Source organism: Urocampus carinirostris, chromosome 15 (assembly GCF_059441175.1).
Source record: "Urocampus carinirostris isolate Australia breed hairy pipefish chromosome 15, RoL_Ucar_1.0, whole genome shotgun sequence".
Classification (NCBI taxonomy): domain Eukaryota; kingdom Metazoa; phylum Chordata; class Actinopteri; order Syngnathiformes; family Syngnathidae; genus Urocampus; species Urocampus carinirostris.
The window spans coordinates 36,220,222-36,242,800 of NC_142363.1; the positions used below are offsets into that span (position 1 = coordinate 36,220,222).

General features: G+C 45.0%; 1 protein-coding gene across 1 annotated transcript in view; it reads left to right on the plus strand.

Annotated features, from left to right (window-relative positions):
• The window catches only part of znf106a (zinc finger protein 106a), a 32,361-nt gene extending 13,222 nt beyond the window's left edge, over nt 1-19,139 (plus strand). Inside the window, exons 5-20 of the mRNA XM_088354426.1 lie at nt 661-2,524; nt 2,588-2,657; nt 4,500-4,654; nt 4,722-4,782; nt 4,861-5,509; nt 6,583-6,620; nt 6,688-6,803; nt 8,002-8,136; nt 9,342-9,458; nt 11,548-11,739; nt 12,737-12,799; nt 14,559-14,678; nt 16,730-16,801; nt 16,885-16,956; nt 18,744-18,866; nt 18,938-19,139. Coding sequence (XP_088210552.1) covers nt 661-2,524; nt 2,588-2,657; nt 4,500-4,654; nt 4,722-4,782; nt 4,861-5,509; nt 6,583-6,620; nt 6,688-6,803; nt 8,002-8,136; nt 9,342-9,458; nt 11,548-11,739; nt 12,737-12,799; nt 14,559-14,678; nt 16,730-16,801; nt 16,885-16,956; nt 18,744-18,866; nt 18,938-18,994 — 3,904 coding nt within the window. The 3' untranslated portion in view covers nt 18,995-19,139. The remainder of the gene's footprint in view (nt 1-660; nt 2,525-2,587; nt 2,658-4,499; nt 4,655-4,721; nt 4,783-4,860; nt 5,510-6,582; nt 6,621-6,687; nt 6,804-8,001; nt 8,137-9,341; nt 9,459-11,547; nt 11,740-12,736; nt 12,800-14,558; nt 14,679-16,729; nt 16,802-16,884; nt 16,957-18,743; nt 18,867-18,937) is intronic.
• Nucleotides 19,140-22,579: the final 3,440 nt, after the last annotated feature.

Below are 22,579 nucleotides of genomic sequence, written 5' to 3' on the forward strand. Positions count from 1 at the left end.
TTCTATAGAAAGACATTTCCCACGATGACCACTTGGGGCAGTAGTGCTCACTCTTTGCACGCTATATTTAGTGGCATTCTTTTCAGCTGCTGCTTTCATACAAACTGACTCCAATTTCAGAAAGGGGATTTTCTCTGCAGGGGGTTGCACTTTAAAGGACAGTGCGTATTATTCAGTGCCCCCTGGTGGTTAAAAAATGTCACTCATTGAAAAAAAAAAGTCTTGAAATACCTCTCCTTATTTTCAAGGACATTTTTGTACCTTTATGCAAATGTGAATCAAAGCATTTCAGTTTTTCGACTTTTGGGACCGGTCTTAGAAAAGTCATCGCATTTCAAGTTGAAAAATTCATAGGGATTTTTCTTCTGGGGTTTAACGACAAAGTGGTGCGGCATTTTGAGTCAAGGAGGCTTAAATACAGAGCAAAAAGACTTGACATTCACAATGAACGTGGGTTCTTTTTAAAAATAGAGAAGTTTTTTATTTATTTTTAATGATATGAGCCTCAGCTAGTGGTCGCTGTCACAGTGTTCATTTTACCTCTGAAAGTGATGGGTTGTGTAGCGGGCCGGATTCAATCCCCTAGCGGGCCTGATCTGTGCTTTAAATGAAGGTTATTTGCGGCCCTCTAACGCCGTGGCTTGTGGTCTGCACCGACAGCAAAGAAAAGGAGATGGCCGCCGCCAAACTGGCCCAGGAGACAGCGGAAGCAAAGAAACGCGAAATCCAGCAGAAAGTCCAGGAACTCAACCAACGCTACCGATGGGAGGGCGCCGGGCGCTCCGTGCCCCGCGACTTCGGTCGGAACCCGCCCGACGGCTTCCTACCGACCGACTCCTGCAGAAACGACAAGCCGGGCAAAAGCGCCTCGTGGCACGCCCGGGACCCGCCGGATTTTCGAGGCTTTCAAGGCGCTCGCCGCTCCTCGCAGGACTCCGGCCCCGCCCGACTGCCCTGGCTCAGTAACCAGGGCAGCAGTTACGGCGTTTACGGAAGGAATAACATCGCCAATTACCGACTGCCGTCCTTTCAAACGTACCCGCCTCCGCCGCGTTTGTTTGCGGATTACCAGCAGGGAACAGGGCCGCCGAAACCCGACCGGGAGCCTCGCGCCAAAAACCTGGACAAGTCCTCCCGACGGTCTTCTTGTCAATCCAGCACAGAGTCACTTCCCGGCAAGGAGGCCCCCTCGAACCTAGAACCCTACCCCATCTCGATCCAGCAAAAACGAGAGGAAACTAAAGTCAAGGCGAAGCTTCAACGGAAACACAACAGTCCAGCCCAAGCACCTTCAAAGACCCAAGGGAACAGGAGTCTTTCGTCTCGACCGAAACTACCAGAAACCTCCATCAAGTCCTTGCCCCGCTCCCAAAGGAGGAGATCTTTGGATGGCCCCCGCCTGGCAACACCTCAGAACAATGGAGAATCACCTAAAGATCCAGTGGGAGGACCCATCACAGAAAACAAGGAAAACACCTGCCGGCAGAACGCATCTCGACCGAAGTCAACCGATACAGACCCCGGTCCTTCATCCGGTGCCAAAGAAAGTCTGGCCGCCTCCTCCGCCGAGAGCGTCCGGTCCTCACAAGTCAGCACATCCGTCCCCGAGAGACCCGACGACCCGGAAAACCTGACGGACGATTCAGCTCCCAAAGAACACACCAGAAAGGACCCGACCTCCACCCAACTGGAACTGACCAAGCGCATAAGCGTCCGGTCCTCGCAAGTCAGCACATCTGTCCCCGAGAGACCCGACGACCCGGAAAACCAGACGGACGATCCCGCTCCCAATGAACACGCCAGAAAGGACCCGACCTCCACCCAACTGGAACTGACCAAGCGCATCAGCGTCCGGTCCTCGCTAGCCAGCACGTCCGTCCCCGAGAGACCCGACGACCCGGGAAACCAGACGGACGATCCCGCTCCCAAAGAACACACCAGAAAGGACCCGGCCTCCAACCAACTGGAACTGACCAAGCGCATCAGCGTCAAGAGCAAACCGGGCGTCCGGGAACCCAACCTCCTCCACGCCAGGCGCGTCCGCAACCTCAGCCCGTCCCGCCGCACCGAGGGCGAAAAGGATTCCGGCCTCAAGCCCACCGTGCAGCAGCTCATCAGCGCCGGGGCTCGGCGCAAAGTCAACTGGGAGCAGGTGTACCAGGAGGTGCGCAAGAAGCGGGACGTGGGCAAAGGGATGCCCAGGTTCGGCATCGAAATGGTACCCGATCAGGGCCGGGAGGAAGACGACATAGCCGCGCTGGAGAAGTTCCCCTGGGAGGAGCTGATGGACACCTCCCCGTCCGCCGCTCCCCGCAAGCGCTCCCTGTCGGAGAGCAGCCTGGCCCCGGCGTCGACTGAGGAGACGGCGCGGAGGTCCTCGCTGGAGGACGGCGGCTGGCAGATTCAAAACCTCGCCCAAGAAGAAGCCATGAAGCGAGCCGACCGGATCATGTCGGAGAAGGTCCAGGCTCTCTGCAGATCTGACGACGGACAAGGAAAACCAAAGAGGAGGAGATCGCCGGGGGTGAGTTCCGGACCAAGTTGAGTCCAAAAGCTTCTGAAACAGCTTCTCCTTTTTATTCTTTAGGACCTTCCCGGTCTGGACGCTTCTGGTCTGCAACAAGATCCCAAAAGAAGGAAGACAAAGTCCAAAGCAGGTTTGAGACTTATGATTAGGGATCGACCGATATACGACTATTCGTATTAAAAAGAGGCCGGTGAGCCATATTTGGAGCCCATATTCCATCGCTGTAAAAGCTTTAAAACGTACTTTTTTAAGAACGTAAAAAAGAACGACGTATTTTTCTTCTCAATTCAACTAAAACTTAATTTCTCAAACATTTTACAGTCGATCAATTCTAATTTCAATTTTGTATCACGGGATCTTTGAGCCATTAAATACAATACATCAATACAAATAATCCCGTTGTGACGCTGAGAGGTATAGTACCACTTTAGTTCGACAGAGGGCGCTAAGACCGTTTTATTGAACTTTTCATCATTACAAACCAACCTGGCTTTAAAGTTTCAACTCTGTAGCGTTTGATTGTTTCCTCGTGAAAGGGAAGAAAAGTGCAGCATAAGTACAGAGAAAACATCTGAACCCTTCCAAAACACAACTGCGTTGACAACATTTTGAAAAGTGGGTTTACATTATTAAAATATTTGTTGTGGATAAAAAAAAAGACACCAAAGATGATATGATCATTTCATAAGGTAGTAGGAAAAGACTATCTTCCATATTTGCAGGTGTCTAGGATAGATTTGTAGGTATTAGATAGATAGCTAGATAGATAGATACTTTACTCATCCCCGTAGGGAAATTCACACTTTCAGCAGTATCCTTATGTTGAAAAATAAAATAATGAAATAAAAGAAATAGAATACAGAAATGCGCAATATAATGTGTTGATATAGTGTTTTTAAATAGTGCTACATAAAATACACACTGTCATAAAAATAGGGTAATATGCAAATGTAGGGGTGGGGTTTAATGTGGGCTTTTACTCCCCCGGGTGGAGTTAAAGAGCCTCATGGCATGAGGAAGAACCGTGGAACAAGACTGTGACAGCAGTCTGTCGCTGAAGCTGCTCTTCCGTTTGGAGATGATGTTGTGTAGTGGATGTTCTTATTTATTGTAAAGTTATTTGACCAACACTTTGATTTTTTTATTGTTTTATATTCTGCTGTTCTGTTCAAAACATACTTGAATAAAGAAGAGGAGATTAGAGATGCATTTAAGCAATCTCATTCATTGATTATGAAAATAATGGTTAGTTGCAGCCCTACTTTAGATGCGCAATCACAAACACGCACGCTCGATTGACAAACTTGTGTTATGATAAGAGCTAATAAATCAATCTCCACCATCCCAAAAACAAGTTAATTACACTATTTAGACTATGAAATGAAATGATCTGCATTTATATAGCGCTTTTCAAGTCAATGACTTCCCAAAGCACTTTACAATGTGCTCCACATTTCCCAATAGCGGCCTTGCAGCCATGTAAGGCGCTAACCTGCTTATTGGGGGTATTAGGGGTTCAGTGTCTTACCCAAGGACACTTCAATATGTAACACGGACGAGCCGGGATTCGAACTGGGATCCCTTGATCCCTAAACGAGCGCTCTACCTCCTGAGCTACTGCCGCTATCCCTTTATCACATTGACGCCAAGGCACGGACCTTTTAAATTCTTGATATTATCGGCAGCGTGTGATGTCTGCAAAGCTTTTGTTTCATTGGCTTCACCCTCGCTCGCTTCTCCAATCGGAAGGCGCGGGGTCAGCAGAGGGGAGGAGCGAGTGAGAGAACAGCTACAAAGCAAAGCTCCCTCCTGCTCCTCTGACCCGGTTGAAATCAATTAAATAACAATGCCGATACCAATATCCGTCAAATTCCCAACTATTGGTGCCGATAATCGGCCGACCTCCGTTAGCGCCGAAAGTCTCTCGTCCGTGGGCGCGGCATGATCGGTTGTTTGTGATTGGTTGAAGCAGAGCGCGTGCAGATCGAGCAGCTATTGGCCGTTTCGCTGCGGGAGGAGGAGCTGAGTCGCTCGCTGCAGACGGCGGAAAGCCGACTAGGTCGAGCTCGAGTGGCGCTGGAGGCAGCCTACCTGGAGGTGCAGAGGGCCGTGCTCTTCAAACAGCAGGTACCGACTTTTACCTGGACCTGTCTTGCATTCGGGGAGGTCCAATCGATTGGTTTTCCTCTTTCAGATCGCCACGGAGATGAGCACGCTACGAGATCAACGCATCCTCTTATTAAAAGGAATGCGAGGTAAACCGTATACACGAAAGGAATTATGAGATGGAGGACACGGCAGGATCCAACAAAGCCATTTTGGTTTCATCTTAGGCAATATGGATGCGACAGAAGTAGCCGGGATCCGAGTGAAGGAGGAGAAATCGGACCCCTGGGAAAGACGACCGTGTTCTGAGGCCCCGCCCCCTGCACCAAGTTCCACGCCCCCGTTTTCGGTCACCATCAAGCAGGAGCCGCTGTCCCCTGTGCGCGTCTGCGGCGCGTCGGACATCTCTGAGACGCCGATCAAGACCGAGCCGTCCAGTCGACCGGACGAACCCGCCGGCATACCGTCGGGATGGGCGGAGTCCGCCGCAACCTTGGCGTCGAGAGACGACACGAAGCCGGCGACCCTCGAGACGGACGTCCCGCCCGACGCTGCGTTCGAGACCCCCTGGGCCCCCGACTCCTCGCCCGGTTCGCCCTCCGAGTCCGGCAAGCGGGTGAGAAAGCTGAAGAAGCGCAAGGTTCTGGAAAAAGCTCACGGCAAGGCGGCGCCCGAAAGCAGCGAGGCGGAGACGGACGGCGAGGCCTCCGGGCCGCGCTGGCCCCGCCCGCAGAGGAGGGCCAAGACGGAGGAGGAGGAAGTCCCGCCTCTGAAACAGGAAGCGGAAATCCAGACGGGAACACCCCGACGTCTCAGTCGGGACTGCGACCGGGTCATCTCCGCCAGCGACATGGACATCTGCAAGTCCTCCGAGAGGTAAACGTCACGGCTGGCTCCCGGGCAATGTTCCCTCTAATTTTCCAGGGGTTTGAGCGTTCACACAAAGTCGGTGAGCAACGCTTGAAACAACAGTGAGCAACCATAATACCAAGTGTGGCAAGATAATTCATTATCAAACATGTCCAAAACTTCACGTTACATTTTGCTGAGTTTCCGGGAATGCAAAATGATTTTTCTCTTTTGAATGAATTGACTCATGTATTATTGCAAAGGTTGTACAATTCTTACAATTCTTTCACAAGATATCCATTTCTTTTTATTTCCTGATATATTTTGTCGCATAATATTAACATTTTTGGGGGCTTATTGAGTCGGTTGCACGATACAGAATTGTATTTAATCACATTTTTTAGTGGAAGTACAATGTTGGCAACAAGATTCACTTGATATCATTGGAAATTATTTGAATGCAACACAAACTTTTTCTTCTTTTTTCCTGTTTTTTAATTTTTTTTAAATTCCTTTAAAAAAAATGTCATTGTGTTTATTTTTTCCTAGCTGTTACTTTTTTCTTTTTGTTCTCTATTTACTTTTTTACTTTGTTTCTTTTCTTTTTTCCGTCTTTTTTCTGAATTGTTCCTTCCTTTTTCTCTTCCTTTTGTTTCTTTTTTTCTCAGCTTTTCACTACTTATTCATTTTGCTATTTTTTTCTTTTTTGTTCTATTCCCCTTCCTTTAAGTCATTTTGTGCATAATTTTACATAATATTTGGTCATGTTGAGATTAAAGAAGGAAAAACCACCCAAAGAGCCGTTTAGGACCCGAAAGAGCCGGTTCCTTTTAGTGAGCCGAGCCGAAGAAGCCGGTTCTCGACAAACTACTAACTTTACTCAACTTCGTGCTACTTCGACTCAACTTCAAAATACCTTATTTAGGACACAACGTCAGGGGAACCCGTGCATTTTGACCTTCATGCACTGTAACTTTGACTTGAGTCGCTTCTTAATGAGTCATTTTGAGCCCTGATTTTTGTGCGCTGGCTCGATTTTCTTGTGCACTGAGAATATGCGAGCAGTGCCACAAAAACAAATCCCTTTTTGTTTTTTGCAGCGAAATGTCTCAACCTCCGATCACGTGGATCCCTTCCTGTAAGTGTCTCCTTTCCCGCTCCCGCAAACCCACGAAACGTCAACAGTGAGGTTTTCGCGTTCTCAGGCTCGTCGGTCGGCGGTTTCGAGGGCCACCGGGAGTCGGTCAACGGCATGCAGATCCACGAGGGGATGCTCTTCACCTGCTCTGGGGACCGCACCGTCAAGGCCTTCGACCTGCTGGTGGGTGTCGCCCCCATGTTTGACGACCCCCTGCCCAGTTACTGGAGAAAAAGTGACTTTATTTAAAAAGTAGCCTGCTGAAGGTTCCTGTTGATCCTTTTCAAGATAAAGTTCTCTGATTGATAGAAGAAATTGAGTAAAAGCAGTGTCTGCCCGGGTGGCTGACAACTTTTTCAAGAAGAAGGGGGAAAAGAGGAAAATTATCACATCAAACGATTGCTTTATTCCGATTTCGAAATCGGTTTGGAAATTTCAGAATTTCATTTCGTTTGGCAATTTGCATCATCGGCAGCCAATCAGAAGCCCGCATCGAATAACTTCGTGCATCCGGACTTTCCCGAGCGTTATTAGGTCGTGCATTTGCATATCGTTTTCCACAGTAGACGCACAGACAACACAAGAAAATAGAGAGATGGATGGATGGATAGATAGATACTTTATTCATCCCCGCAGGGAAATTCACACTTCCAGCAGTATCCCTTCGCTGAGAACAATACAATAATAAAGCAAAAGGAATACAATATACAAATACCCAACGCAGCGTGTTATAGAGTATCTAGATGTGCTACACAGAATACACACTGCAATAAAATACGGTAATATGCAATGTGGGGGTGTGGGTTAATGTGGGCTTTTACTCCGCCGGGTGGAGTTAAAGAGCCTCATAGCATGAGGAAGAAAAGATCTCCTCAGTTTGTCCGTGGTACAAGACTGTGACAGCAGTCTGTCGCTGAAGTTGCTCTTCTGTCTGGAGATAATGCTGTGTAGTGGATGTGATAGAGAAGTGCTTAGGAATCAAGCCAAAACCTCAGCCCCAGAAGAAAGATTCAAAAGAAGCTAACAAAATATATGACGCTACAAAACATAAAACGTACATTAAAAGCATGGTGGAAAGAGGAGTTCACCTGGCTTGTAGCAAACATGGCATGAATGAAGACGAGTCAATACGGGTACATGATGGCAGATGGAAAACATGCAATGAATGTTCTAAGTAGATTTATAAGAAACTTCATTTTAAAGTGTTGTTCTGTTATATATTCTTCTTGGTGAGGGAAAAGAAGGGTATTGTGGAACGAATTGTGAGTTTTTTGCATTTCCTTCCCTTTTTGGAAAAGTCCGGGATTGGAAAAGGTATTCGTACCAATGTACTCTCTCCTAAACACGTCAGCTAACTTGTGTCTTTTTTTGCCTTTGACAGACTCGCCAGCAAGTTTGGGTTTTTAGCGGTCACACGTCCAAAGTCAGCTGCCTGCTGGTGTCGGACGCCCCTTCCCTTCCCCTCCGCCTCTACTCCGGCTCCAGCGACCGGACCGTACGCTGCTACGATCTCAAGGTCCGAAACTCAAAAACATCAACGAGGGAATCTCGACGCGATCTCATAGTCATCTCGTAAAACCGTTAATTTCTGAATGACTGTATTTTCCGGGGGCAGCACAGCGGCGCAGTGGTTAGCGCGTGTGGGGCACAGTTCCGAGGTCATGAGATCGAACCTCCTGTGTGGAGTTTGCATGTTCTCCTCGTGCTTGCGTGGGTTTACTCTAGTTTAATCCCATATTCCAAAAACATGCATCATGCAGGTTGATTGGCCTAACCGAAATCTCCCTAGGTGTTAAGAAGCAGGTGAGTTGTCTGTCTCTGTGTGCCCTGTGACTGTTGAGGGAGTCCACTGCCCGAAGATAGCTGGGATGGGCTCCAGCGCCCCCGTGACCCTACTGAGGATAAGCAGTGCAGATAATGGATGGATGTATTTTCCAGACTAAAAACTCCAATTTGGCCAGATATTTGAAAGCCTTACATACCGTAGAATATGTGGAGAAGATTGCAAATAATAAATGCTTTATTACACGAGGTTTTTGATATTTTGTCGATCAATATTTTATCATCGCTGACTTAAATGATAAGGCGACGGGATTCAAACCCAGGTCGTGGCGGTGAGGGCGCTGACACTTTCCCACTGGACCGCGGGTGTTCCAAAAGGCATGTGAAAAGACTTGAGGGATGATCGATCGCATTATCTCAACATTTTTACTGATTTGCATAGTGCATTTTGTTCTGCGTTCTGATTGGTTAAAGAATCTCTCCACATCTTCACCCGGGTGTCAATGAAAGACACTATTAGATCTTTATAATGTGACACATTGAGTTTTCCTGATCTATGACGTCTTATTGTTAGTGATAGGAATGAGTGGAGAGGTGTTGTAAAGGGATAATGGGATGTTTGGACGCGTTCTAAGAGATGGGCAGGGTACCTCTATGATGCGGCAGGGGTAAACCAGTGAAAACTGTCACTGTCGATTCTTATCCACGCGTGTGAACCAAGTTTATACTTTCTGTATTCGTTCGTTGTTTCAAGGTTTCCACAAATCGGGTACTTTCCCAGTAGTCTCTGCGGCTTCGGTTGATACAAAAAAAAAAAATCCACGATCGCTAGGATATTTGCTAACAGAATCAGGATCCGGAGCATCAATATGCGATGGCGAATCGCCTTTTCCGTTAAAATTCCATTATTTTCAGGCGCTTTTTGCTATTTCCTCACAGAATCGGGAGCTGGAGCATCAGTTTACCATGCCGGATCGCGTTTTGTGCCTGCACAGCCGCTGGAAACTTTTGTTCGTGGGCCTGTACAACGGCAACGTGGTCACCATCGATCTCGCGGTGAGTTCCGGTACAAACTGAGAAAAAATTGGGATAGCCTTCGTAAACCGCCGCCTCTTTGAAGTGAAACATGAGAGAGAGAGGGAGAGAGACAGAGAGAGATGGAAAGCGAGAAAGAGAGAGAGAGAGAGACAGAGAGAGAGATGGAAAGTGAGTGAGAGAGAGTGAGACAGAGAGAGAAATGAAAAACAAGAGAGAGAGACATAGAGAGATGGAAAGCGAGAGACAGAGAGATCGAGAGAGACAGAGAGATGGAAAGCGAGAGAGAGAGAGGGAGACTGAGAGAGGTGGGAAGTGAGAGAGAGATGGAAAGCAAGAGAGAGATGTAAAGCGAGAAAGAGAGAGACAGAGAGATGGAAAGTGAGAGAGAGAGAGACAGAGAGAGAGACAAAGAGAGAAAGATGGAAAGCGAGAGAGAGACAGAGAGATCGAGAGAGACAGAGAGATGGAAAGCGAGAGAGAGAGAGACAGAGAGATAGAGATGGAAAGCGAGAGAGAGAGACATGTAGAGGGAGATGGAAAGCGAGAGAGATAGAGACAGAGATCAAGAGAGACATAAAGAGATGGAAAGCGAGAGAGACAGAGAGATGGAAAGCGAGAGAGAGAGAGAAAAGAGGGGGGGAAGAGAAAGAACCTCTCCCTATTAATTCTCTTTCATTCTCTCCTTGTCTTTGTTTTTCCCCTCTCCTCCCACTTTCTCCTTCTCTCACACCTTCCGTCTTTCTCTTTCCCTCGCCCTTTTTCTCTTCCTCCTTTCCATTTGTTCCGCCCGCTACCATCGGAGCCAAGACAAATAGACTCGGGGACAGCTTCTTCCCCGAGCTGTCCCAATACTAAATTCAAATTTGCACTCCACTATTTGCATTTTGCATTTTCTTATTTCTTCATATTTTGTCATCTGTATTTGCACTGTGAATAAGCAATATTTATCATGGATCGCTGCTACCTCGGTTGCTGCCGACTGGATTTTTATATTGTGTTCCGTCTTCTGTTTTGTCATTTAAGACACTTTACCCATTCTCACACACACACACTCACACACCAATAGGGAGTCTGCCTCCAAACGTTTTGAGGATAATCGAGATGCTAAATGGTAAATGGTCTGCATTTCTATAGCGCTTTCCAAGTCAATGAAGACCTCCCAAAGTTTTTTACAATGTGCTTCACCCTTAAGCCATTCGCACACACACTCACACACCAATAAGGAGTCAGCCTCCAAACGTTTTGAGGATAATCAAGATGCTAAATGGTCTGCATTTATATAGCGCTTTTCAAGTCAATGAAGACCTCCGAAAGCGCTTTACAATCTGCTTCACACTTACCCATTCACACACTCACACACCAATAGGGAGTCAGCCTCCAAAAGTTTTGAGGATAATCAAGATGATAAGTGGTCTGCATTTATATAGCGCTTTTCAAGTCAATGAGGACCTCCGAGAACGCTTTACAATCTGCTTCACATTTACCCATTCACACACACACTCACACACCAATAGGGAGTCGGCCTCCAAACACTTTGAGGATAATCAAGATGCTAAATGGTAAATGGTCTGCATTTCTATAGCGCTTTTCAAGTCAATGAAGACCTCCCAAAGTTCTTTACAATGTGCTTCACACTTAACCCATTCACAGACACACTCACACACCAATAGAGAGTCGGCCTCCAAACGTTTTGAGGATAATCAAGACGCTAAATGGTAAATGATCTGCATTTATATAACACTTTTCAAGTCCATGAAGACCTCTCAAAGCGCTTTACAAAGTGCTTCACACTTTACCTATTCACACGTACACTCACACACCAATAGGGAGTCAGCCATACATTTGATCCTGTCTGTAATTGCACTCATTTTAAATTTTAATGTTCACTCTATGAAGCAGCTTTGAATTTCATTGTCATGACAATAATAGCCTCCCATTCCTCTTTTTCACTCTCTCGTTTTCTCACGCCTCTCTCTCTCTCTTTTTTGCCGTAAATGCGGTTGCCTGAAGAGCATAGCAATTGCCGTCCCTAAGCCAAAGTGCGGAATTGTGATTTTGAAGCCTTTGTTTCCCTGCTCTCCGGCTCTCCGGCTCGCCGGCCTTCTAGACCAACAAGCGGCTTCGGGTGTTGGAGTGCCACGCCCCTCGCGCCGTCAGCTGCCTGGCCTCCTCTCAGGAAGGCTCCAGGCGCCTCCTGCTGGCGGGATCCCACGACTGCACCGTTAGCGTGCGCGACGCCGAGACCGGACTGCTGCTGCGCACGCTGCTCGGCCACGGGAAGACCGTCCTCTGCATCGCGGTGGGTCCCTACGCTAACGCTTAGCCGCCCTCCGGAGGGACGCTCTGAGACTGCCGATTGGCCCTTCTGGACATGGACGCTAACGTTTAAGGACTGCAAATGAGACGTCGTCGAACGTTAGCACAAGCGCGTACTTTGGTAACGGCTCATATGCAGTTGTTAGCCTTAACGTCCACTTCAAGGACAACAGTTTTGAAAGATTAGCATAAAGGAGCATTTTGAGGACGAATCATATGCAGTCTTCAAACGTTAGCATTAGCATTTGTAGTTTTTTGAGAAGGGCTAATTTGCAGTCTTCAAACATTGTTATTATTAGCATTGTTGTGGATTGGCTGTGAGTCAGCAGCTTTGGAGCTGACAACAGAGCTGATAACAAACATCTGGCAGGATGTATGACTTAATGTTGAAAAAATCACAAGCGATACTTGACTTGACTAGATGTTGACTGAGCAAAGTCGGGGCCGGAAAAAACACTGTCGATTCCGAGAAAAAAAACACTTTGGAATCCGAGAAAAACACTTTGGTATCCGAATTTTGCCCCACGTTGGGCGCCACTTATTTTGGAGCGGACGTCGTTGGGCGTCGCCCCAAAATATACGCAGAGACAGAATATGACAGAGAGGGAACCTCCTTTATTCAGCAACATTCATCCAAGCCACGTTCAAATTCGTCCAGGAGACGCTGGGCTTTTTATACTGTGTTCCCGTGATCACGTGACGTTTTTCTCGGATTCCAAAGTGTTTTTTCTCGGAATCGACTCGCTTAGTCAGCAACTTGTGACTTCTTGTATCAACATCGTTTCATAACATCCTGCCAGTTGTCTGTTGTCAGCTCCGAAGCTGCTGACTTACAGTTAATCCACAACAGCATCCGTTTTGGCAACTTCTAATTTGCGCTAGTCAAACGTTAGCTTTAGTTTTGTTTTGAGAACGAATCATTTACAGCCTTTGAAGGTTAGCATTAGCGTCCGTTTTGACGCTAAGGTATTGGTGTTCAGGTGGTGAACGATCTGGTGTTGAGCGGTTCCGGCGAAGAGTGCATCTACGCCCACAACATCCACGTAAGTCCCCGTTTTCCTTTTCAGAAGGCCAGAAAACAAACTTGTGCTATTTTTAAAGGGACACTGTGTTCGGAAATAATCTTAAAATGTAGCGTTTACCAAATTGTTCGAATTAGTTATCTGACTCTATTAACCAAACACAAACCTTCATTCCCCTATCAATGTGTGCTCGTTTCTTTTGGGGAAAATATGGACTAGAGACCGGCATTTCCACACGGGGGCGGTTTTAATTTCTTAAACAATCTCAAATTAACTAAGTGAACTCCATCGAATTAGCCGAATTAGTGTCGCCCGATTCTCCCTTCATCTTCTCTCGATCTTCTCAAGTTCTTCTCTCGACCCACGTCTCTCTGCCGGCCGGTGTGCCGGCTCCTCCCATGGGCGGGCCAGAAAATCCGCATTCGGGCTCCACTTCCTCGCCTCGATGTCTGGACCCCGAGCGTTCCTGCGTCACAAAGGCCCCTCTTGCGTCGGGAAGCGCCGATTATCATATCAGCCCTTCGTCCCAGTTCCTGCTGTTTTCTGTAAACATCATCCTCCACTAGGTTGCAATGACTTGCCCCACAGCCTAGCCAGTGAAGATCTGTTGCGTTAAATATAATTTGTATTTGATCGTACAAAATCCTTTATAGTCAAATGTAAAAAATCCTTCCACTGCGTTTGATCGAATTGAGATTGTGCTTGTAGAACACACTGCCCCTTCCAAAAAACGTCCACGTCCCGTCTGTTTGAATTTTGACTGCATTGTCTCGTTACTCAGGATTCATATAGAGCAGGGGTGTCAAACTCATTTTAACTCGGGGGGCCACACCATAGGACAAACATTCTGTCCGGGGCCGGACTAGTAGATTAAAGAGAAAGTAAAAGAGATAAAGAAATAAGAGAAAGAAAGATGGAAAAGGAGTTAGGGCGGGACAAAGAAAGAAAAAAAGGGAGAGAGGGAGAGAGCGTGAGAAACAAAAGATAAAAAGTCATGAGAGAGGGGGGGAAGAAAGGGAGAGGAAGAAAGAAATCCAAAGAGAAATAGAAAGACAGAAGGAGAGAAAAGAGAAAAGAAAGCGCGAAGGGTAGGAAGAGAGAAAGAGAAGAGAGAAAAGGAAAAAAGGAAGTTAGAGTAAAAAAAGTTAAAAAGACACAGAGAGAGAAAGAGACAAAGAGCAACAAAGGAAGAGAAAAAGAAAGACACAGAGAGTGAAAGAGACAGAGACAGAGAGTGGGAGAAAAGGGGTGGAAGAGAGAGAGCGAGAGAGACAAAAGAGATAAAAAGAGAAGTCGTGAGAGAGGGGGGAAGAAAGGGAGAGGAAGAAAGAAATCCAAAGAGAAATAGAAAGACAGAAGGAGAGAAAAGAGAAAAGAAAGGGCGAAAGGTATGAAGAGAGAAAGAGAAAAGACAAAAGAGGAAAAAAGGAAGTTAGAGCAAAAAAAGTTAAAAAGACACAGAGAGAGAAAGAGACAAAGAGCAACAAAGGAAGAGAAAAAGAGAGACCCAGAGAGTGAAAAAGACCTAGACAGTGGGAGAAAAGGGGTGGAAAAGAGAGAGAGAGAAATAAATACAAGTAGAGTGTCTTTGTTCGAGGCACCTGGCTTTGGCAACATCAAGTGGACCTATTTCAACCTGCAGCTTGTTTTTCACTTGTGCTTCTCTGAGTGTTGTCTGGCGGGCCGGATTCAATCCCTTAGCCGGCCTGATCTGGCCGCCTGTTTGACACCTGTGATATAGAGAGTGACGGAGAATATGTGTATTTTTTTCTGGGGTTAGAGCGGCGAAGTGCAGCGAGTTTACAAGGGCAACAGCCACGCGGTGACCGTGGTAACCGTCGCCGGCAAAGTGATGCTGAGCGCCTGCCTGGACAAGAGAGTTCGCGTCTACGACCTTCAGGTCTGCTCCTTCTCCTCGCTCCTTTTGCTTTCGCCATTTCTTGTCTTTTTTTTTATGTCGTTTTTTTTTTGTTCGTATTTGTTGTCGTTCTTTTTTGTCTTTTATTGGTTCTTTTTCTAGTCATTGTTGTTTTTCTCCTTTTTTTACCTATTTTTTTTGTTGATTTTTGATCTTTTAGAGCAGGGGTGTCAAACTCATTTTAAGTCGGGGGCAACACGATAGAACAAACATTCTGTCGTAGATTCAAGAGAAAGAAAAAGAGAGATAAAGAAATAGAGAAACAGATAGGGGGTAAAAGTAGAGATGGTGGGGGGAAAAGAGAGAGAGAGAGAGAGAGAGAGAGAGAGAGGAAAGAAAGAGAGAAAGAATGAAATCCAAAGAGAAATAGAAAGAAATATGGGGAAAAGAGAAGTGGAGAAAGAGGGAAGGAGAAAGCAAGAGAGAGAGAGAGAGAGAGAGAGAGAGAGAGAGAGAGAGAGAGAGAGAGAGAGAGAGAAAAGAGAGTGTGCAAAATAAGGTAGAAAGACACAGAGAGAAAGGAACTAAGAGGATCAAAAAAGAGAGTGAAAGGGAGAGAGAAAGAGAAAAAGGGAGGAAGAGAAAGACAGAGAGACCGAAAGAGACAGAGACTGAAAGAGAGAGTGCAAAATAAGGTAAAAAGACACATAGAGAAAGAGACAAAGAGGATCAAAAAAGAGAAAGAGAGTGAAAGGGAGAGAGAGAGAGAGAGAAAAAGGGAGGAAGAGAGAGAAAGACAGAGAGAGACTGAAAGAGAAAAGGAGGAAGAGAGAGAGAGAAAGAAAGAAAAAGAAATACAATTACAGTGTCTTTGTTCGAGGCACCTGGCTTTGACAACATCAAGTTGACATATTTCAACCTGTAGCTCGTTTTTCTCTTGCGCTTCTCTGAGCATTGTCTCGCGGGCTGGATTCAATCCCTTAGCGGGCCTGATCCGGCCCGCGGGCCGCCTGTTTGACACACCTGTTTTAGACCTTTTTATGGGTTATATCCTCGTCTTTTTGGGGGGTCGTTTTTGGTGGCAGTCGTTTTTATGGTGATTTTGGGGGCGTTTTTGTCATTATTTAGTCTTTTTGTTTTTATCGTGTTTTTATTGTTTTTGTCATTTTTTTGGGTCCATTGTTCATGAGGTCATTTTTTTTCAGTCTCAGTCGTTTTTTTGGTCTTATTTTGGTGGTTGTTGTAGTCATTTTTGGGTCGTTTTTTGGGGCTGTTTTCTATCATGTTTTAGTGATATTTGATGTTGTTTTTGTCATCTCTGTCCATTCTTTTGTTATTTTGCATTTTTGTAGGGGTGTGTTTGATTTTTTTCGGTCGTGGTTTTGGTCTTCTGTCATTTTCTGGTCTGTTGTTTGAAGGGGGTCATTGGTTTAGCCTTTTATTGTTTTTTCTTTTGATTCTTTTCTTTTTTTTTAAATTGATTTTGTCTTATTTTGGTGGCTGTTGTAGTCATTTTTTGGGTCATTTTTTGGGCTGTTTTCTGTCATGTTTTAGTGATATTTGATGTGGTTTTTGTCATCTCTGTCCATTGTTTTGTTATTTTGTATGTTTTTTTTGTAAATTTTTTGGGGTCTTATTTTGGTGATTATTATCGTCATTTTTGGGTCATTTTTTGGGCTGTTTTCTGTCATGTTTCTGTCATACTTGATGTTATTTTTGTCTTCTCTGTCCATTCTTTTGTTATTTTTGATGTTTTTTGGGGGGTGGGTTTGAGTTTTGCTTTTTTTTTTGTTTTTGTGTTTTCGGAGGTTTTCCGGGTGGTTTCCTGTCGTTTATTTTTCAGGATAAATGAGCAAAAGTACCGGCAAGGTCATTAAAACATACGCTCGAAATGGGCGTCAAACCTCCCGTTCCGGCTCCCGTCACGCATCGTACGAAAACATCGGCCAGAACGAGGACTCGTTTCTCCTCCGGAAGGGCTTCCTAAATGTCCCCGCGAGGTTTTTTATGTGGAAAAGAGCAGCTCGCTGTTTTCCAGCCCATAAAAGGTAGGTGAAGAAGGAGTGTCCTGACGTTCAGCGTTTTGGTTCCAGTCGGGAGAGCATCTGCAGACGTACGCGGGCTACTCGGACATGGTGACCGGCATGGTGGTCCACCGGGACGAAGTGAGGGCCCTCCCGTCCCCGCCCCCGCCCACTTTGTCAGGCCGCCGTAATTATATTCCCTTTGGTTTTTGTTTTCCCTTCAGATCTACGTGGGCTGCTACGACGGCAGCGTGCGGGTCACCCGGCTGGACCTGCCGCAAAGCTACCTCTGCCAGGTAAGCTTTTGGCGATCCTGGACCATCTCTTTATTCTCTCACGCTCTTTCTGTCCCCTCTCTCTCTCTCTCTCTCTCTTTCCATTCGCTCCTTCTCTCTTAATCGCTCTTCCTCTTTTTCTCTCTCCTCCTTTTTCAAGTCAAGTCAAGTCATGTTTATTTGTATAGTCCCCTCCTGTCCGGTATCTTGCTCCAGTATCCGGTATTGTCCTGTCCGTTATCTTGCTCCAGTATCGATCCCACCTGTCTCGTCCTGTCCATTATCTTGCTCCAGTATCCGGTATCGATCCCGCCTGTCTCGTCCTGTCCGGTATCTTGCTCCAGTCTCCAGTATCTGGTATCGATCCTGTCCTGCCCGGTACCTTGGTCGTGTATCCAGTATCCGGTATCGATTCTGTCTTTCATGCCTTGTCCGGTATCTTCTTCCAGTCTCCAATTTCCGGTATTGATCCCGTCTGTTCAGTCCTGTCCGGTATCTTACTCGTGTATCCAGTTTCCGGTATCAATTCTGTCTGTCCTGCCCTGTCTGGTATCTTGCTTCCGGTATCGATTCCGTTTGTCCTACCCTGTCTGGTATCTTGCTCCAGTATCTGTATTGATCCCGTCTGTCCTGCCCCTCGGGTATCTTGCTCCAGTATCCCTATCTATCCCGTCCGTCCCGTCCTGTATCTTGCTGTTGTATCTAGTATCCGGTATCGATCATGTCCGGTATCTGCTCATGTATTCTGTATCTGGTATCGATCCCGTCTGTCCTGTCCGGTTTGGATCTCGTCTGCCTCTAGCTTCCTGTTATCCCATTTCTTTCCCTTTCTCTTTCGCTTTCTATTTCTTGTCATCACTCTCATTCCCTTTCCCACTCTTTCTCTCGTTCTCTCTCCGCTTTCTCCTTTCTTTCTCACCCCCCTTTTTTCTCTTTTCTCTGTCCTTTTTGTCTCTCGCACCTGAGTCGCACTGGTTCCTCTGTGAGAGTTGTAGAACCCAAGTATAAATATGCTTTAACGCTCTTTCTGTCCTCTCTCTATCTCTCTTTCTGTCCTTAACTTTCACTTTCTCTTCCTGTCCTTTTTCTCCTTCTCTCTCTCTCTCGCTCTTCCTCTTTTTCTCTCTCTTCCTTTTTCCTTTTTCTTTTTCCATTTCTTTCCCTTTCTCTTTCGCTATCTATTTCTTGTCATCTCTCTCATTCCCTTTCGCACTCTTTCTCTCGTTTTCTCTCTGTTTTTCTCCTTTCTCTCCCACCCCCCCCTCTTTTTTTTCTCTTTTCTCTGTCCTTTCTGTCTCTCGCACCTGAGTTGCATCGGTTCTTTTCTATGAGAGTCGTAGAACCCAAGTATAAATATTCTGTCATGCTCTTTCTCTCTCTCTCTCTCTCTCTCTCTCTTTTGGTCTTTAAGTTTCTCTCTCTCTTTCCATCCTTTTGCTCCTTCTCTCCCTTTCGCTCTTCCTCTTTTTCTCTCTCTTCCTTTTTCAAGTCAAGTCAGGTCATGTTTATTTGTATAGTCTCGTCCTGTCCGATATCTTGCTCCAGTATCTGGTATCGATTGCGTCTGTTCTGCCCTGTCTGGTATCTTGCTTCCGGTATCGATTCCGTTTGTCCTACCCTGTCTGGTATCTTGCTCCAGTATCTGTATTGATCCCGTCTGTCCTGCCCCTCGAGCGTCTTACTCCAGTATCCGTATCGATCCCGTCCGTCCGTATCTTGCTGTTTTATCTAGTATCCGGTATCGATCTTGTCCGGCCCTCGCCCCGAATCCGAACGCGGTACGGTTCTCATTTTTGTTTTTTCGGCAGGGCCCCCCGCCGGCTACCGGGGCGTCGGCTCACCCGCAGCGGCACGTGGCGCCCGCCCGGCTACGGTCGGCGCGCCTTCGCCGAAAGGACCGCCGGAACGGCTCCGGCGTCCCCTCCGAGCAGGTAGGCCCCGCCTCCTCCGTTCTCATTGGACGTTCGGTCTGGCGAGCCCCGCCTCTGCTGTGTGTCCCCAGGGGGCCGTCTCGGCGCCCGCCCGGCCTCCGCTTCCCGTTTCCCATATTGGGAGCTAAAACTTTCCCCGTTGGAATCCAACCTTCCGCTCTTTTATTTTGAAGAGTCGGGCGGTGGCGCCGCCCCTTTTCCTGACGTCTTTTGCACTGACCAAAACTTGACAATTGTTTTTGTTTTGCCACGGGAAGGCTTTTGCGCCGTCGAGTGCCAAAACGCCGTGTTTCTGCTTCCTCTCGCCCTGTTTTATGTTATGGAATTGGACTTTTTTTTCTCTTTTACTTCTTCTTTTACCGAATGGCTCGCCATTCAGAGGTGGGGAAACCACGTGGAAGGATGACTATATATACACTCAATGCCATCTTAAATAAAGTATTACTAATGGGAGTTGGGTAGCTTGTCCCTTTTGAGTGTCAACTACAAATCTAAAAATCGAATTTAGCGCTTGAGACTTGTTTTTTCTCTTCAAAGAAAAAAATACGCTAGAGAAATACTACTTCAGTAGTACTATAATACAGAAATATCACAAAACGAAATATCAAATGTAGTACTTGAAGACAGAGACCTAATATATTATTTTGCTTTTGTTCTTAAAAGAAAAAGATACTATAGATACTACAAAAAATACTACCGCAGTAACATGACAAAAATACTCAAGAAATTCTACAGAAATTAAACAAAATTTATGCAGAAATGATACAAAAATATATGAATACTACGACAGAAATACTACTATGCTCCTCCATTTGAGTGTCCACTACAAAAATACTACTACAAAACTAAATATCAAATTTAGCTTTTTGCTCTTCGAAGAAAAAAAAACGCTATAGAAATACTACTACAGCAGTACTATAATACAGAAATATTACAAAACTAAATATCAAATTTAGTACTTGAAGACAGAGACCTAATATATTATTTTGCTTTTGTTCTTAAAAGAAAAAAATACTACAAAAAATACTACTGCAGTAACATGACAAAAATATTCAAGAAATTATACAGTAGTTATGCAGAAATGATACAAAAATATATGAATACTACGACAGAAATACTACTATGCTCCTCCATTTGAGTGTCCACTACAAAAATACTACTACAAAACTAAATATCGAATTTCTTTTACATCTTTTTGTGTTTTTCTCTTTGGAGAAAAAAAAACGCTATAGAAATACTACTACAGCAGTACTATAATACAGAAATATTACAAAACTAAATATCAAATTTAGTACTTGAAGACAGAGACCTAATATATTATTTTGCTTTTGTTCCTAAAAGAAAAAAATACTACAAAAAATACTACCGCAGTAACATGACAAAAATATTCAAGAAATTATACAGTAGTTATGCAGAAATGATACAAAAATATATGAATACTACGACAGAAATACTACTATGCTCCTCCATCTGAGTGTCCACTACAAAAATACTACTACAAAACTAAATATCGAATTTCTTTTACATCTTTTTGATTTTTTCTCTTTGAAGAAAAAAAAACGCTATAAAAATACTACTACAATAGTACTATAATACAGACATATTACAAAACTAAACATCATATTGAGTACTTGAAGACAGAGACCTAATATATTATTTTGCTTTTGTTCCTAAAAGAAAAAAATACTACAGTAATACTACAAAAAATACTACCGCAGTAACATGACAAAAATACTCAAGTAATGCTACAGAAGTTATGCAGAAATGATAGAAAAATATATAAGTACTACTACAGAAATACTACTATGTTCCTGCTCGGAACCTTGGCTGGAAAAATGCTGGTTTACTGGTGTTCCCAAGAGCCAAGAAGAAATCCAGAGCTTTGACTTGACTATGATTCAAATCTATATGGGCTGATTTTTAGAAAATGAAGGGTTTTTACTGAAACCTAGGGGGCGCTACAGAGTACACACTATCTCTCAAAGTCCTGTTTTCAGTGACAACGTGTCCTTCTCGCTCAAAAGAGAGCGACACAATTCAGGATTATTTTGTGTTTTGTGGCAGTTTGTTTACTGTGTTTTTTTTTCCTGTTTTTCCTTTCTTTTGTTTGTATTTTCTTCGACGGTGGAAGGATTTCGGTGCAGTGTGGCGTTTGGCGTTATTTTGCAGTGAAAAGGAAAGTTTTGCCCAGGAAAAGTTGGGAGTATTTGTTAGGGTTGGGTAGGGTTACTTGAACTGGATTACTTTCAATGACTTTTGGATTACTCTAATACCAAATATGCACATAAAAGACACTAAATAGGAATCAAATGATGACTCACAACACGTGGTAAGCTTTCTCTACTGGCTTTGATCTCTTTGATCTCCGGCAAAACCAGGGTTGGGTAGGGTTACTTTAACTGGATTACTTTTAATTACTTTTGGATTACTCTAATACAAATATGCTCATAAAAGACAAAAGAAACTAAATCGGAATCAAATGATGACTCACAACAGGTAGTAAGCTTTCTCTACTGGCTTTGATCTCTTTGATCTCTGGCAAAACCGGGGTTGGGTAGGGTTACTTTAACTGGATTACTTTCAATGACTTTTGGATGACTCCAATACCAAATATGCTCATAAAAGACAAAAGAAACTAAATAGGAATCAAATGATGACTCACAACAGGTGGTAAGCTTTCTCTCCTGGCTTTGATCTCCGGCAACTTTTGTCTTTTATGAGCATATTTGTTATTGGAGTCATCCAAAATTCATTGAAAGTAATCCAGTTCAAGTAACCCTACCCAACCCTGGTTTTTGTTGTAAAATGTGATTTTTATGGTTGCATTTTGGGTTTTTTGTGTGTGTGTCATAACGGAGGAAGATTTTAACGGTTACACCGCATTTTTCGTACTTCCGATTTGCTGAAATAGCGGGTTGTCGGTGGAGGTGTTCGATGGAGGCCTAGGAGGATTTTAGGTTTTTTGGTTTCCGTAGCCAGGAAATACAAATTTTAGCATCGGAAGGATTCAAAGGAAGCGAAACACGGCGTTGCGCTCCGGCCTGCCCGTTCCCGTTCTTTCCTTTTTTTTTGTACCGTGCGATCAACGCCTTTTAAAAATGAAAATAAAAGAAGAAAATGCAACTCTGTGCAAAGTGTCCCGTTTTCTTCGGTTTTGACTTGAAGTCGCTAAAATTCGCCCCATGCTGCCTCAGTTATAATTCACGCGTTTGTTACCTTACTGTAATGCCCTACTCTCCGGTCTCCCAAAGTCAAAAATGAAGAGTCTTCAGCTCACAGGTGTCAGACAGGCGGCCCGCGGGCCAGATCAGGCCCGCTAAGGGATGGATTCCGGCCCGCGAGACAACAATCAGAGAAGCGCAAGAGAAAAACAAGCTGCCGGTTGAAATATGTCAACTTGATGTTGCCAAAGCCAGGTGCCTCGAACAAAGACACTGTACTTGTATTTATTTCTCTCTCTGTCTCTCTCTCTGTGTCTCTCTCTCTTCCACCCCTTTTCTCCCACTCTCTGTCTCTTTCACTCTCTGTGTCTTTTTAACTTCATTTGCTCTAACTTCCTTTTTTCCTTTTTTCTCCTTCTCTCTTCCAACCCTTCGCTCTTTCTTTTCTCTTTTCTCCTTCTATTTCTCTTTGGATATCTTTCTTCCGCTCCCTTTCGTTCTTTGGATTTCTTTCTTCCGCTCCCTTCCTTTCCCCCTCTTTCACGACTTCTC